Source organism: Trichosporon asahii, assembly GCF_000293215.1.
Source record: "Trichosporon asahii var. asahii CBS 2479 unplaced genomic scaffold scaffold00051, whole genome shotgun sequence".
In the NCBI taxonomy this organism is placed as follows: domain Eukaryota; kingdom Fungi; phylum Basidiomycota; class Tremellomycetes; order Trichosporonales; family Trichosporonaceae; genus Trichosporon; species Trichosporon asahii.
Window position 1 is genome coordinate 1600215 of NW_014040873.1, and position 16266 is coordinate 1616480.

Sequence of the window (16266 nt, forward strand, 5' to 3'; positions counted from 1 at the left end):
ATGTCACAGCTATCGGAAGAACAAAACCTTCAAGTGTGCGGGTGTGTGTCTGGCTTTCGGGCCATATGCTCACTTCGCTGGGAGATGTGGCGTCTTCGGATGACTGCTCCCGCCCTGCGTCCTTTAACTCGTAGACGCAGGGCCGCGCACTCGTAGGGTACATTCGATAGAAATACATGAGATGGATTATACGCTGTTGTGCTACTGTACGCTGCTGCTCTACTTCTTCTTGCTGCCCCTCTTGAGCCCGTAGTACCCGTTGAACGCAATGCGGATCGCGAGGAACCGCACGTCGAGGTCCGGGTGCGCGCCAGCCTCCTTGCAGAGGATCGAAACCGTGTCGCCGAACTGCCCCGCGCAGTTACGAATCCGCTCGCGAATATCCTCGAGCTTGTCAAAGTCCGGCGGAGCGCTCTCAGCATTCGAGAGCGCCTTGCGGATGCCTCGCTCGCGGTCGCGCTTAGCGTCGAGCGACACAGCCATGGCCAAGCTCCACGAGAATAGGTCGTCGGTCGCCGCACAGAACGTCAAAATCAAGTCGAGAGCTTCACGGACGAGGTTCAGGAGGGCGTCCTTGTCATCCTTCCGCGGCGAAAGCAGGAGCATCTTGCGCACGATACGGTCCAGGTACGTCTTGTGCGCAACGATGAGCGCGTCGAGGTCCCCGTCCCGCTTGTCCGTGTACTCGATCAGGTCGCGCCAGGAGCACTCGACGACCTCGAGCTGGTTGAACGCCTGCAGCTGGCGTAGGAAGTGCACCATCTCGGCCTGCACAACGCGGCAGTGGTGCCATAGGTTGGCGAGGTTGGGGAGCTTGTCAAAGTTGCGCGACTCGGACGTGACTCGCATCCAGCCCGCCGTCAGCGTTGACTCGACACGCTTCAGACGCCACAGGTGGTGGAAGAGGCGGTCGTACCCGTCCATTGCGCGCGCGTCCAGGATCGCGTTCAGTGGCGACTCGACTCGGTACTCGAGCGCGAAACAGTCCCAGCCCAGCTCGCCGTGTTGGTACTCGAGGACACGGGCGTCGAGGCGTCGCAGGACGTCTGGACTGTCGTACTGCGCATTCGAGCCGCGGATGGCCGACTCGAGGTCCGACGTCAAATGATGTCGGTACAGGCTGATGGCTGGCTTGTCCAATCGTGGCCTGTGCGTCAGTTACAGGTGAAACGAACGAAACTCACGCAAGCGCTTCCATCAGAAGCTCGGCAAAGTCGCCAGCGCCGAGCATCAGGTACGACTTGAGTGCTCGGAGGTGGTCGAGAAGCTTGTACTTGTCGAAGAAGATGTCCAGTAATCGCTGGGAAGCGGTTGAGTATGCATCGTCGATGCTGCGCTCCAGACCAGTCAAGTCAGAGTACTTGAGGGCTGAGGTCAGCTGCAGTGCAAGTGCTCAACTCACTACCATCTCTGTTGGCTAAGGTCGCTTTCTCCGTGACCCAGTCCGAGTCGTAGCAGTTGTACCGGATAAAGTTGAGCGAGCGGCCGGTCGAGAAGATCTTCTTGCCGAAGTCCTGGTTGATGAAGCCAGGCACCATGGCCTTGACGAAGACATACTTCTTCTCCCATATCCGTGACGAGTCGCTGACGCCGCCTCCAATGTCGAAGCCCTCCTCGAATCCAGCATCCCCCGTATAGTTGACGGCATCGTCGCCGTTCGCCATGTCCGGATTGAGCTGGACAAAGAATTCCTTGAACGGATCGTGCAGCTCGCCCGACGTGATCCACTTCTGCAGCGTGAGGAAGAACGGCTTCGACACCTCCTCAAGAATTTGGTCGGTAAACTGTCGTACGACTGGGTCGCCGTGTGCTGTTCGGGAGTGGATCTTTGAGACCAGAGCTCCTCCGTGGGCGGCTGTTGTTAGCTTTGGTGGCAGAAAGGCAAACGCAGCTGACTCACACTCGGCATCGTCAACCACCATCTCCATGAGCTGGAGCTTGAGCTTCATGTCCTCTGTCCAGAGTCCAAGTCGGAGAAGCGTCAATCCAGATCCCTCCGCCGGCGACGTCGAATCCGGAGCAGTCAATGACATCTGCGACTCGAGAACGGCAAGGAGGCGATGGTACTCGCTCAGCTCGTGGTGCAAGAAGTGGCACAGGCTCTGCTTGTCAGCTAGGCGCTGAAAAGCTAGCTCACCTGGATGATCATTCCGCTCTTTGCGCTGGGTCCAGCTGCTTGGTGCTGCTTGATGAAGTTTGTGATCTTGCGGTACAGCACGCCCATCTCGCTGAGCTGCACGAGGACACTCTTTGTCGGTTGAGAGATGACGCCCTTGCCCTCGTCTTCCACGATCTTGATGCCGACGACTTCCTGCTCGCCCGCTTCTGGATCTTGCCCTTCCTTCCCGAGCGGGAATCCCGTACCGTCGCCTGCTCGGCCCTTATCCGTCAAGTACGGATTTCGTTGCGGCTCGGCCGACAGCGCAAACTGCACATATCGCCCGTCGATGCCCTGCAACAGGTACAGGGCGTCACGGAGGAGCAAATGCTCGGGGAAAGGTGGATGGTGGTGCTGTGTCCGCCATTCCTGAAGAAGGGCAGCCTTCGACTTGCCCGCTGCTGACGGTACTGGTGTCCGCGGTGGTGAGGCAAGGTCAACCTCGTTCAGGACCGTGACGGAGGATGGGCGAGACTTGGGCGGCGGAGAGGAGAATTTGTTCGCCGAGAACCTCTTAGGCTCCTCGGAGGACATGCCCGCAAGGGCGGTGAGGAACTGCAGGTGCTTGTTCGGGTTCGACAAGACTCGCTGTGCATGTCAGTCATAGCGGGACTGGATCGAACTCACGCCACGCTGGATGGACGACCATAAGGAGTTGAAGCGGAGCGCATCGTCCGGATTCGTGAGCTGTCTCCGAGCGGTGTCCGCGAGTCCGTTGGAACCGAGTGGGAGGGAGCTCGGAATGCGGCTGCTGTCAGCGCAATAGCGACGTCTGACGTACCTGTTGAGGATGTCGTCACAATATTCAGCGAGCTCTGCGACCCGTTCCCGGCGCGCGCGTTCCGGGAGCTGACTGAGCTCCGGAAGAACACTGTAAATCAGCGTCTCGACGGGGTCTGCGCTCCGCCCGCTTCGAGACATTGCTTGCGATGCTTGTCGATGTTGTTGTCGTACTGCGTGTTGATGTGAGCGGACGCGTCTGAGCTCGCTAGGTACAGGACGTGTTGTGGTTCAGGGTCTGTCGCGTGCAGGTCACGTTTCCGTGCCTGTGAGGTATTGGGGGAGAGACCAAAAGTTCATGTCAGCGGCAACGGCTCCAGACGTTCCACAAACAACCCCGCACTTCGATCATGGGAAAACCCGGAAAGGCTAAGAACGCAGCTCCCCCTACGCGAGGAAGGGGACGAGGACGTGGTGGATCCAGCCGCGGCGGACGAGGACGAGGCGCGCCGAGAGGTGGAGGACGTATGACGAGGAGCTCCGCCCGTGACGACCCCGTGCCGGTCATCGTTGGTGAGTTTGCGATCTCTGGACGCTGACTGACTATCAGGATCCGAAGATGAGGATGAGAGCGATACTACGGAGGATGAGGACTCGTCCGAGGAGGAGGAGTCGGGCTCCGGTTCCGGCTCTGGTTCCGAGGAGGGTGAGGAGCAGGAGCAGGAGGTCCGAGTCGCCGTCCCGGTGGCGATGTGGGACTTTGACCACTGCGACCCCCGGCGATGCAGTGGCAAGAAGCTCGCCAGGCATGGTCTCTGCACGGCGATGAGGGTGGGACAGCGTTTCCGCGGTGTAGTCTTGACGTGAGTAGCTGCCCCGCACTGCAAACAGTAGCTGACCTCCAGCCCCAAGGGCAAGAAGCCAATCGCGCCATGCGACGATGAGGTGGTCATGATGTCTGGTCTCGCTGTTGTTGAGGCGTCCTGGGCTCGTCTGGACGAGATTCCGTGGGGCCGCATCAAGGGCCCTCACGAGCGATTGCGTAAGTTCACTTTCGCTCGTAGAGAACTGACTTCAGTGCCTTTCCTCATTGCGACCAACCCGGTCAACTACGGCAAGCCGTGGCGACTGAACTGTGTCGAGGCGCTGGCCGCCGGCTTCTACATCACAGGTCACCCGGACTGGGCTGAGGCACTGTAAGTTGGCCCGATACGGTAGAACTAACATCCAGGCTCTCAAAATTCTCGTGGGGACATGCGTTCTACAAGATGAACGGCCGCTTCATCGAGCGCTACCGCACGTGCAACACGCACGAGGAGGTGCAGGCCATGGCGGAGCAGATCCAGGACGACCTCCAGGCCGAGTATGACAAGGACAAGGCCGAAAAGGGTGAGTAGTTTACGCCTTGCGACACCAACTAACATCAGCGGCTTACGACGACGGAGACCTCCTCCGTGCCAACCCGAATCACGCGGGCTGGGACGAGGAGGACGACACAGACGACTCGGAGGAGGCAGAGGGCAGTGACGCCGAGCGCGACGACGTCGAGGAGCTCGTTGCCGGTGTCGAGGGTACCAAGATCTAGTCTAGCTGATGCACCCTATAGACTCTCAACCTATGGCCGCTCTGACTTCTTCTAACCGCTTAGCTACGGTGCAGAGTACGGGGGACACTGCCGAGATTCGAACGCGCCCTCGGGCGCCGCCGGGGACGTCGAACGAGCCGAGCTCGCCATCAGAGAGGTGCTGTGGCGGAGTGGTTAACGCGATTGACTTGAACTGCCTTGTTCACGATCAATTTCCCTAGTGGAGCGCATGTTCGAACCATGCCAGCATCGTTTTTCTTGCTCTCTTTCGTCTCGGGGGACCATTTGCATTGTCTACAAGTGATATGGGCACGGAGGAGGGTTGGAAAACCTGGGTTTGGTGACTTTGAGTGGCAGCCTGGTGGAGAGGTGGAGGTCTGGTGGCGAATGTGGCGGAACCTGATTTTTTCAACTTTGATTTTGGGACGAGCTGAGTCTTCGAGGACTGCCGCCTGTCTGACGGCTATGAGGATTCGGTGAGAGCAGAAAAATAAGAAGGACTGCATGTCAGCTTAGCAATCGAATGCGAGTAAGCTCACCCGCTGGTAGGAGTGTCGCCAACATGACCAAGTAAGGCGGCACAATCGTCGTTGTTAGACGGGTCTATGACTCCAAGACGAAAGCTGAAGAACATGGTAACGAAGGCAGACACTCAACTGCTTGCTCAGCTTGTCTCTGAAGAGAACCCAGCTGCACTTACCTCTCAGCTTCCCGGTACTGTGTTGCCTGAGCAAGCCAAATGCGAGGAGTGTATCCTGATGATGCACCTATCGTAAGCTTCCCCTCGTTTTCCGAAAGGTGAACTCACTGATGCACTGGTGGGTAATGCAGCAACGCTGAGGAATGGGCATGGCTCGCAGAAATGAATCATGACCATGCCAGCTGCAGCCCCACTGGCGAAATTATCGCACAATCAGCTGTTACATGTGCATTTGTGTTACTGCTGTACTCAATTTCTGCAGACGGACACTGCAACTGTCACGTGCGAACTGTGTGGAAGTCCGAGCTCGAGAGACTGCCGTGAGCTTCCAACGACGAAGGCGTATTAGCTTACGACCTATCTTGGTAGAACAAATAGCACTGAGATAAAGAGGCCGAGGCTCCGGCACAAACATCACACCGCATCCACAGCACCTGGAGAGGACACCTGTCATCAGCTGAAGTCTGTAGTACCCGTAAGTGTCTGTGAAGTCTGCCTGAGCAAGTGCCGACGATCAGATACCACGAACTGCATTGTCAGCTCTGCGACGTACACGTGTTAGCTTACCTTTTTTTCCTGGGTCCAGTCGAATGCAAGGTCGTTTCTGATGACAGCTATGAGCTCGCAATGTGCCACCTGCGTCTTTCGGACGCGCCCAACTTACTCTCTCGCCAAGTGTTTATATGCCACCCCAGCTATGGAAGTTCGCCAAGGGCTGCCCTTCACCACAGCCACTGGAGAACAGAGTTATCCCCGGCTGAGTGTCAGCTACGTCTCGCAGCACTATGTAAGCTCACTCCCACCCGTCCCGCGAATGGACCAACAACGGCACACCCTGATATCTCAGCTATGCGAAGGAACATCCTAGCTCACGGTTCTTACTGCTGGTACCCACCCACTGCGGATCTGTGCTTGGCTCAACAGTCCCAATGCGGAGAGCCTCACCTGGCTGGTGAGAGGATGGCGTCCAGTCTTTTGCGTACGTACCAATGCGATGACCGCTGTGCGATGATGCGAAGGGGGTCGGAGGGAAGGGGAGGAGATGGCAGTGTGATCTGGTAGCTTGTCCTGTGGGTCAGCTGCTGCCATCATATTGCAGCTCACAGTGCAGGATGCCTGAGGCAGATGGAAGATGCTGAATGACATATCTGAAGGAGGAGGAGCAATGAATGAAGCCTGGCAGGAGTTACCTACAGCTCGGGACGTTACGTGGAAGGCGCCGTGTTGTTTCTACGGATAGGGCGCAAGGGGCTCGAACGCCTCAATCTTGCTTCTGATCTGCAGGTGTAGAGGCAAGATCGACATCTCAAATGGCACTTCTGTGCTCTTAGGCCTGTGCACTTCAACTGTGACACTACTCAATGGCTATGCATACAGTGTGCGTATGGTACAGTTCTACATGTCTACCTCTACCCTCCCTCCGGGACCCGCGGCATCGACGTATGCCATGGCGCCCTCGAGTTTCTCCGCCGCTGTCAAGTCCCCGCCAACAAGGGCGCGGAGATACTTCCCGACTGCCGCTCGACCGCGATCGCGCGTCTCCTCGCGCATGCGCTCGCTCTTCTCCTGCGCCGTCTCCAGAAGTTCGTCAGGGAGACCCGCCAGGCGCGCACACCAAATACCGAAACTTGCGTCGGCGAGCCCCCGGCGAAGCTTGTACAGGAACGTAATCTCCGGTCCGCTGGGGCCAGGCATCTCCGTGAACGCCATATGCCAGTTGCTGACAGTCGAGTACTCGGCTTCCAGCCGCGAGAGCAGGGGATAGTGAGTTACGAACAGGGTCGGGATGTCGAGAGCGGCGAGATGCGAAAGCGTCGCGTATGCAATCGCCACGCCGTCGAACGTGCTCGTCCCTCGACCCAGCTCGTCGAGCACCACGAGTGTGCGCGGCGTCACCGTGCGAAGGATGTCCGACGTCTCTGTCATCTCCACCATGAACGTTGACTTGCCGCGGGAGATCTCGTCGCTTGCGCCCATGCGCGTTTGCACCGCGTCGTGGATGCCGAGCGTCATTGACGACGCGGGGACAAACGAGCCCATCTGCGCCATGCACACCATCAGGGCTACGGCGCGCACGCAGCTGCTTTTGCCCGCCATGTTTGGACCAGTAATGACCTTGGCGCGGCCTTCCTTGTCGCCGAACGAGATGTCGAACGGCACATACTGGTCGTCACGGAGCGCCTCCACCATTGGATGGCGGCCGTCCTTGATCCGGAGACAGGGCTCGGCGACAAAGGTCGGCTTGACATATCCGTTCGCCTGAGCCACGTTGGCCAGACTCGTCAGACAGTCGATAACGGCGAGCTCCCGCGCGACGACCAGGAATTCGCGGTGCTCGGCGACCTCCTCCTGGAACGCCTTAAAGGCGCCCTTCGCCTCGAGCGCCAGAGTCTCTCTGTGTTGCTCGAGCTCTTTGATCCTGCCGTCAGCTGACAGCCCGAAATAAAAGCTTACATGTTGATCACTTCGGGAGTGTGGTAACGCGAGACTGCCTTCGTGCCACTGACCTTGACCCACTTCGGAGGGACGATCTTCGCGTCTCGATGGGGCATCTCGATCAAGAACTCGATGCCCGCCACTGTGACATACTTGAGATGGGGGCGACCGAGAGCCTTCTTGACCTGCGCTAGGTGCTGGTCGAGCTCCATGGTGCAGACATCGATGCAGTCTTTAGCATCCTGGATCGCGGGGTAGCGATCCTGGTCCTGCCATAGAGCGGCTTCCTCGTCGTTCTTCGCTGCCTTCATGTTCAGCGCAGCAAGCAGATCAGACGCGGCATCCTTGATCGTGGGCAGTTTCCGCACAAGATCGTTCAGCAGATCTGAGCGGAAGCCGTTGGCGTTCTCGGGCCGGAACTCCGTACTGATGCGAACCAGCCCGGTCAGGATTGCCGAAAGCTCGTTCGGTGTCGTCTTGCCGTATTGTGCGCGGGTCAGGCCGCGCACGAGGTCAGGCATGTTCACCAGGAGGTTGCGCAGCTTTTCAACCTGATACGAGTTGGTCGTGATGATCTCCTCGATGGCGTCCGCGCGAGCTTTGAGATCACTGCTGTCAGCTACGCGCGTGCGACAGCCGGCTCACGCTACATCCAGGAGCGGTCGGCCAATCCATTCGCGCATAAGTCTTCTACCCATCTTCGTCCTGGTATGGTCGAGCAACCACAGCAAAGAGCCGTAGATTCCTCCATCGGTCTGATTACGATAGATTTCACTGCTGTTAGGTATGAAGGTGCCCGAGGACATACAGATTGACAAGTGTATTGGCGGACAGGAGCATGTGTTTGCGATCCGTGAACTGCTGTCAGTTGCATGCGATCCCAGGCAGCTCACCCTAGTGAAAGCAGAGCGGTGGCGGAACACCTCCTGCAGTTTGAATTCTGACGTCAAGTCCCGACCGTCGTGTTAGCTCACCTGAGATATACTTTACGACCATAGACAATGCGACGACCACCGGCTTCGGAAAGTTGACAAGCTCTAACACTGGCGCTGCTCGTCAGATCACGATCTACTACGAACATACCGTCAACGTTAGCTTCCCCGTCTTCCCTAGAAGCTTCGTCTCCCATCTCCTCGTCTTCCCTCGTGAGGTCGATAGCTTCTCGTTCCTTGTAGAACTGGGTCAGGTAATCAAAAGCCGTGGTGTAGTCTACCTGATCGACACGCTCTTTCCTGACGTCCGCGGTTGAGCGGCCAACAGTCAAGTGGTCGATCACCTTCTTCGTCTCCTTGCTGAGATCATCGGGCAGCAGCAACTCAGCGGGCTGGAGGTGGGTAAGTCTCGTCTCGAGCTCGTTGCGAATGCGAGAGTCTGACGTCAGCTAACCGACACAGCTGTTCAGCTCACCCTCGAACTCGTCCCACACCACCTCTCCCGTGCCAGGGATTACGGACACCAGCGCTATCCGCGAGCGCTTGTCGTCCGCGTCTTCAACGATGGTCACGAGGGCCCCAGTGCTCGGTGATGCCGTTCCCGGGACCACCGGAGCGTCACGCACAGTCGAAGAGGAAGCTGAGCTCTCCTCAACGTAAGTTGACGACGTGTACAGGTGGGTGAGCTCTCGAGTGAATGGAGCATTTCGATTGTCGCCGACCTTCTTCAGCGCTGCCGTCTCCGTCTGAGACACGACGCCGACCTTGTAGCCCAGAGAGATCAGCCTGAGATCAGCTTACCGTCGTCTCTTGATAGCTTACTTCTTCACATGAACATGCAGGCGATGTACCGGGATCGAAGCCGTGTAGAAGTTGCGGTTCGGGAATGCCATGATGCCGAGTTCTCTCGCGGCAATCTAACATTAGCAGGGCCGAGAAGGAGGACCGTACCTTTGCGTCTTCTCCGTAGAATCTCTACGTCAGCAGAGTTTAAATGTCGTGGCTTACTTGTACTTGTAACCGACTGCCATTAGTTATGTGTGCGACAAGAAGAACCCACCTTCCAACATCAGTAGGACGCCCGGCCACCTCTCCTTGATGGCCATGTACTGCTTCTCAAGGGGTGTGTACGTCAGCCCACTAGGCCCGATATCTTCCTTCTTCTTCCCTCTGCCCTTGGCTGGTGGCGCAGCAAACTTGGCTCGTAGAGCTGCCGCAGCTGAGCTCTCAGGTTGGGTGTCTTCCTCGGGTCCTGGTGTCGCTGGTGTTGCACTTCCACTCGCCGGAGTCTGCTCTCCCGCCTCCTCGCCGAGCTGCTCACGCAAGGCGATGGCGGCTGCATCGTCTAGCTGAAGCGAGCGTCTGCGGAAGAACTTGCGACCAAGAACGGCGTTCTGCCACTGCTCGTGCCGCTGCTCTTCCTCGGCCGTTCGCTGTTTTGGTAGAGGCGCATTGTCCGGATTGCGAGACAACCGGTACTCGCCAAGCCGAGGGACAGAATTGAAAGTCGCCTTCAGCTTGGAGGAGTCGTCCTTTGAGTTGGCGAAGTAGCCGGACACCTTTGCTCGCTTCGCCGGCGGCTCGTCGGGCGGAGGTGTTGTCAGATCGACGGCGTCATCGCGAGTTCTGCCTGTCGATGTGCTCTTTTTCGGGGTGAAGAAGGCGTGTAAGGAGGATCTGGTGGTGTCATTTCGAAAGACGTTCGCAAACTCACTGTCCGCCGTCTGTCCCCATCTTGCTGCAGCTGGTGAGCCGTTCGTGTGCCGTCTCTGTTGTTGCTTGGGCGAGGAAGACCACAGGTGAACCTCTAAAGTGGAGGTCGCAGGCGGTTGACGCGACTGTTATCCGGGCCTCCCTGTTAGCACGTGCGGATACGGTGGTGGCTTCGAATCGTCAAGCCCCACCAAGTTTTCGGAACGATGGACCGCAGCAGGCAGCAGTGTCACAGGGCACCGGAATGTCAGGCACGGGCATCATCGTAAGAGGGACGAGGGGCAGGACAGGGCTTGCAGCAGCCAGGAGGCATGCCGTGCCAGGCCAGCTAGGCCAGGGGAGTGCACAATGCGTAGGGCCTGCGTAGAACGCGGGTGCGCAGGACAATGACGTCAGAAGCCACCGAGCAGCAACAAGTTCTTGACCATGATTCGGGCTGCACGGGCGATGCAGAGCCGCAAGCGCCAGCGCCAACGCCAACGCCAACCGCTCCCCTGTATATAACCTCCAAAACACACCTCCCTGTTGTGAGTTGCCACTACCTCATCCAATCTATCCACCATGCCGGCCAGTGAGTAGACACCCTGCGGCGTGCACAAGCATCTGTACTGACTGCCCCAGCCTGCTCGGACATTCTTAAGATCATCCTCGCCGTCATCTTCCCGGTACGTGTCTGCTGACATAATTTCTGCATTTTTCGATCATCTGCCCGACCTCCTCCAATCGACCGATAACTGACAACCTACAGCCTCTTGGTGTCTTCCTTGAGCGTGGATGCGGTGTTGACCTCCTCAGTGAGTACTCAGATAATGAATAAGGGAGCCTGAGCTGACAAACAGTCAACATTCTCTTGACCTGTCTTGGTTACATCCCTGGTACGTTTTCCTCGCTCGATTCGTCGTCGCATCCTTCTCAGTTCAAGCTCGCAGTTGCTTTGCGCTCTCCGTGTGTGCTTCAGACATAGGGGGAAGTGCGGTGGAGGCGAAAGTGGCGGTATCGAAGTCGTCACGGCGGTCCAACCACCATCCTCCATACCACCTCTGTCACCTTCCTTCACACCTCCGACCTTCTCTTCACCATCTCCGACCTGCCGAACGTCGCTAACGTCGTGCGCAGGTATCATTCATGCTCTCTACATCATCTTGAAGTACTAGTGAACGCGCGGCCGCCGTTTATGAAGGTCCACGGCGAAGAAGTGGACGAGACGGCCGCGCTCAAAGCTCTGTCAGCGGAATTTTGTAGCCAACCCAAGTTATCCTTTACTTTCTATGAATAATGCGAGTAGTTTCTCAACCTTGAGCACATTGAGCGTGCAGTGGCGTGCAGAGGACCGGCGTAGGAGCGTTGGTTCGGCGTCGAAAGACGATCGCATCGTGCTGGCAAAGTTGTGCGGCGGAGCTCATTTCGGTCACGCTCGGCTTCCGAGCCGCTTCACTGGACCGAACGCACTCCAATGACATGGGTCGGGCACAGCGGGCACGGCACGGCGGTACGGCGGACGATGACGCGGAGCCCAGGGTGCCAAGGGGGCCGAAGAGGAGAGAGGCAGGGCATGACGTTCCAGGCTCGGCCTTGCGGTCTTCCTCGGCCCTCACTGGTCCTCTTCTGTCCGCTCCTGTGCCTGCTGCCTGCTAAAGTCTAAATGACTGCGGCCAAGAATAACTCTGCTCTGTATCTCGGGATCGTTCGATCCTGACCACTTTGAACACGGGTTGAAACGTTCTAGCGTGCTCGTGAACCTCATCACAAACATGCGAGGAGTACAAGGAGGACGGTTGCTCCGCACCGAATGCTATGGCCCATCGCGCAGGACATCTTCTCAGGCTTGCCTCAGGGTTCTTGGCAGATGCCGCCCAGCATGCCGCCAGGCCGCCAAGCGTCGGCTGCTGGTGCTGCCGCTGCAGAAGAGGCCGCCAGGCTGTAACGCTGCACATGTTCACTCCACCAGCCTGAAGGCAGACACTCTCACAGTGAGGAGAGGGGGAGAACCAGCACCGCATAGTGGCGCAGAGACCGCTGCCTGCCGTACAAAGCCGAAAGAAGCCCGGCCCCACCGCACCGACACGGGTCAGCTCCAATCTGCCCCGACCGACCGACCGACCCGAGAGATCCGAGAGGAGCTCGGTGATGCCCGTCCAGCAGTTTCGCATCAGCAGGCGAGCAAGCGCCACTTGCGTCTTTGCTGATGCAACGCCTGGCTGATGCAACATTAGCCGCAGCGATGTCTCGCTTGCCCGCAGCGCGCAGTGCGCAGTGAGCTTATCTGGACATGTCTTGGACCGCTCTTCGCCGCTCGCACCCTCTCGCAAGCCCAGCAGTGAGCAGGTGCGCATAGCTTGGAGCGTGAGGATATGAGAGGACAAAGCGAAGGCAGAGGCGAGATCGCAGTGTGCCCAGAATAACCACAGCAGATCCACATTGCCCCGCACTCGCACTCGCTCGAGCCCCAGAGCTCTCCATTATCACCGCTGGCATCGGCTTCTTGGCACGACGGGCGACGCGTCGTCGGTGTTCACTGTGAGAGGGCATGCCTCTCGCTTACCGGCTGACCCTCGCCTGTGATCTGCACGCACAGCCCGCTCCTATGCCCCATCGCGCTAAACATTGATCATTGCCAGCCGATCCGCAGCAGCGCCGCCCAGGTCGCCGGACATCGCGCGCGATAGGGAAGGTGTGGCGTCTCCCAAGCCTTCGTCAGCGGCGTTGCGGCTTCGTTACGTCATGCCGATCTGTTCTTCCATGTTCGCCTCATCGCGGTGTGCGTCTGTGTGTATCCATGTCTTGCATGGGAGCGGTCTACTCCGGCATTTCTATGTATAAGCTATCTATGATGCAGCGGCTTGCGGTTATGACGTGAACACGTCCTGCTTGAACCTCTCCCCCAACTTGGCCATCTCGTCCTCTGCCTTCTCCGCCCCCTCCTTCTCTGCAATGATACGCGTGAAACACTTTCGCACTCCAGAGGCGAACTCGGTGCCTCCGCAGGTATAGAATGCAGCGCCGCCCTCGAGCCACGCACTAATGTCGGTGCGCTCAGCCCACATCCGGTCCTGGACGTAGCGGCACCCCTCGACGAGTTTGTACTTGGGACGTTCCGCGCGGCTGAGCGTAGGTCGGAGCTCGAGCACACCGTTACGCACCCAGTGCCTCAGTTCCACGTCGTGCAGGACGTGGGCCGCGTCCCGCGCTCCGTAGTAGAGCACGGTGCCGCCCGTCTTCTCGCCGAGACGGGCGCGCTCGGCTCGCTCAGCGATGAAGCCGCGGAAGGGCGCGATGCCCGTTCCAGCGGCGAACATGACGAGTGTGTTCTGGGCAGGGGGCGGGTGGAAGGTCGACCGGCGCGTGGCGCAGAGCACGGCGTCCCCCTCGGAGAGCGAGGCGAGGTATCGCGATGCCACGCCGCGCTCGTGCACCGAGTACGTGAGCTCAAGCCCTGGCGGGGTGGAGGCGATGGAATACTGCCTGGCGCGGATGCGGGGGAGGGCGTACAGCACATGCCCGAGTGGCGGACGCACATCGGGGAAGCGCTCCAACACATCAATGAGCGAGAGACGCTGCAGGCGCACTGTGGCGTAGTCGTCCGCCATGGCGGCCAGGCGCGAGGCGGAGCTCAGCGCCCACTTCGGCAGGATGGTGAGGTATCGCTTCGGGATGATAGTGCCCAGCTCGAGGTACGACTCGAGGACGTCCCAGGCCCTCAGAGGGCCGGGAGCCATCGGACTGCGAATGTGGTCGTCGCCTTTGAGGCCGAGGACACGAAGCGCACGCTCGACCTCGGAGGCGGGGTTCTTGGGCAGAATAGCGAGGTAGTCGCCGACTTGCCAGGGCTGGTCGGCCTGGATCGCGATGCTCATCACGCCGTCGGTGAGCTTGGTCTGCTTCATGACGCGGCCGAGCGTGAAACCAGTAACGGGAGCACAGTTGGCAGAGTCGGGGATGCTCCATGCCGAGATGTCGGTGACGTCGATCTCGAGGTGGTCTCGGAGGCGAGCGGAGAAATCTTCAAAGTCGCTGAGGAGGTCGACAGCGGCATCGCCGAGACTGATGGGCAGAAGGCGCTCGGCGCCCAGCTCGGAGAGGCGAGAGTCGACGAGCTTAGGAATGCGGTGAAGCGTTGCGGCCCAGTCGCGGTGTCCGACGCCGAAGACCGTGTACTCGACACCAGAGAGCGAGCCTGGCTCCATGTTCGCAATGGATGCCACGAAGTCTCGCGCATTCTCGGCCGGCTGTCCGTCGTAGCTCGGGAGAATGAGCACGATTGTCCCGTCGGTGGGGAGCTTCCCGTCCGGCGCAGCGTCGTCGAGTGAGTCGAGCGTCACAGAGAAGCCGGACTGCCTGTAGTCCGCGGCCAGGTCTCCGGCCAGCGCCTCGCATGCGCCGTTGTTGGAGCCGAAGAGGACGTGCATCTTCCCCTTGGCTGAGACTGGCTTCCATGCCTCTTCCTCCTTCGCTACCGTTGAGCGGGTCATGAGTTCGCGCAGCAGGCCGGTCTTCTTGCGCGGAGCAACCTTAATGTTGAAGTTGACCGGCTTGATCGTGAGCGACTCCTGGATCTGGAGCTCGTAGTTCTCATCCGCGAGCGACAGGTCGAAGCGGTCCACGATGAGAGCCATGGCAAGAGCTGCCTCCTGCATCGCAAACATGCGCCCGATGCAGGCTCGACCGCCGGTGCCGAAGGGCTTGTAAGCGTCCGAGGGGTATGTGGTACCGTCAAGCCAACGCTCGGGGCGGAACTCCTCCGGCGCCTCAAAAACCTCGGGGTCCCTGTGCAGAGCGTGAAGGGAGATGGCAACGGCCTGGCCGTGCTTCACGTGGTAGCCACCAGGAAGGCGGGCGCCCTGCTCAGAGTTCGGGGTGCGGATGAAGAACGGCGCCGAGGGGTGCAGACGGAGCGTCTCGCGCAAAACGGCATCGACATAGCGCAGTTTGCCGACGGCGAGTTCAGCGAAGGCTCCACCAACGTCGGCGAGCGCCTGCTCAACCTCAGAGCGCATCTTGGCGATGACACCGGGAGTCTTGAGCATGTAGTACGTCGCGAAGGCGAGCAGTCCGGAGGTCGTTTCGTGTCCTGAATGTCAGCTCACCATACAGATCACGGCTGGACTCAAAGGGCCAGCATTAGGAGGTGACTCACCTGCGATGAGGAAGGTAATCATCTGGTACCTGATGTTCTCATCCGAGAGACCTTCCCCCGTCTTCGCATCCTTGCCGAAGAGCATGCGGTCGAGCACATCATGCTCGTCCGGCATCGGGTCGTTCCTACGCTCGGAGATGATCTCGTCGCATACCTTGTTGAGGAGCGCAATGTCAGTGTCCCACTGTCGCGAAGTGGCGGCGTAGAACATCTGCAGTGGGCCGCGGTTTGGCCGCATCAGCGCCTCGGTCAGGAGACGGTTCATGGCGCCGATGAAGGGGTGCACATCGCTGCGGTGGAACGAGTTGAAGCGGTATCCGAAGGAGCAGAGAGCAATCGTGTCCTGATGTCAGTTGTAGTCGATGAATATGAAACTTACGAAGGTCAAACGAGTAAACTGGTCGGCGGCTTCGAACGGCTCACCGGCGTGGCACTCCCACCACATCAGCATCTGGCCGAGGGGGTCGAGCATCTTCTCCTGCATTTTGCGGACGGAGATGGCACCGAAAGCAGGAACCAGAATGCGGTGCGCGATGTCCCAGCTCTTCTCGCCGTGAAGGGCAGTGAAGAGTCCGTCTCCGGCAAAGCCGCGCACGGCGAGCAGAGTCGGGTCGATGTGCTTGTGGAATTTGTCCTCGTCGCTGAGCACGTGGACGACGTCCGGCGACGAGACCATTATAATCGTCTGGCCGAGAAAACTAATCTGGTAGACGGGGCCGTACTTCTTGTGGAGAGCGTTCAGGCTCACGAAGCACTGGCTCATGTCGATGTCGAGGAGGTTGCCGATCAGGGGGTACCCCGCCGGGCCGGGGATGGGCGTAGAGCCCTCAGAGTAGTCAAGTGTTTTGGTCATGGTGGTTGGTGGGGATCATGTTGTCGCTGCATAGC

At 59.0% G+C, this 16266-nt stretch overlaps 5 protein-coding genes and 1 non-coding gene across 6 annotated transcripts; 3 read left to right on the top strand and 3 right to left on the bottom strand.

Moving 5' to 3' along the window:
• Positions 1 to 219: 219 nt before the first annotated feature.
• Positions 220 to 3079, bottom strand: A1Q1_02989 (spindle pole body component alp6 (Altered polarity protein 6); the record flags this gene model as incomplete). The annotated part of the gene is made up of 7 exons (XM_014324218.1): positions 220 to 1147; positions 1185 to 1331; positions 1399 to 1855; positions 1901 to 2075; positions 2138 to 2713; positions 2786 to 2894; positions 2940 to 3079. 7 exons carry the CDS (start codon positions 3077 to 3079, stop codon positions 220 to 222), a joined length of 2532 nt encoding a protein of 843 aa, XP_014179693.1.
• Positions 3080 to 3288: 209 nt separating this feature from the next.
• On the top strand, positions 3289 to 4463 carry A1Q1_02990 (uncharacterized protein; the record flags this gene model as incomplete). The annotated part of the gene is made up of 5 exons (XM_014324219.1): positions 3289 to 3451; positions 3498 to 3741; positions 3784 to 4049; positions 4097 to 4267; positions 4306 to 4463. 5 exons carry the CDS (start codon positions 3289 to 3291, stop codon positions 4461 to 4463), a joined length of 1002 nt encoding a protein of 333 aa, XP_014179694.1.
• A 156-nt stretch (positions 4464 to 4619) lies between these two features.
• A1Q1_t320 lies at positions 4620 to 4715 on the top strand. Its single transcript has one exon. It is a non-coding gene; the product is annotated as a tRNA-Ser (tRNA).
• Positions 4716 to 6558: 1843 nt separating this feature from the next.
• Positions 6559 to 10265, bottom strand: A1Q1_02991 (uncharacterized protein; the record flags this gene model as incomplete). The annotated part of the gene is made up of 8 exons (XM_014324220.1): positions 6559 to 7558; positions 7618 to 8218; positions 8574 to 8636; positions 8683 to 8980; positions 9026 to 9317; positions 9383 to 9506; positions 9592 to 10157; positions 10246 to 10265. 8 exons carry the CDS (start codon positions 10263 to 10265, stop codon positions 6559 to 6561), a joined length of 2964 nt encoding a protein of 987 aa, XP_014179695.1.
• Positions 10266 to 10805: 540 nt separating this feature from the next.
• On the top strand, positions 10806 to 11208 carry A1Q1_02992 (uncharacterized protein; the record flags this gene model as incomplete). The annotated part of the gene is made up of 4 exons (XM_014324221.1): positions 10806 to 10815; positions 10866 to 10909; positions 10993 to 11038; positions 11084 to 11208. The coding sequence occupies 4 exons, from the start codon at positions 10806 to 10808 to the stop codon at positions 11206 to 11208; spliced, it is 225 nt and encodes a 74-aa protein (XP_014179696.1).
• Positions 11209 to 13090: 1882 nt separating this feature from the next.
• A1Q1_02993 (cytochrome P450) lies at positions 13091 to 16231 on the bottom strand (the record flags this gene model as incomplete). Its single annotated transcript, XM_014324222.1, has 3 exons — positions 13091 to 15312; positions 15379 to 15589; positions 15758 to 16231. The coding sequence occupies 3 exons, from the start codon at positions 16229 to 16231 to the stop codon at positions 13091 to 13093; spliced, it is 2907 nt and encodes a 968-aa protein (XP_014179697.1).
• Between the last annotated feature and the right edge of the window lie 35 nt (positions 16232 to 16266).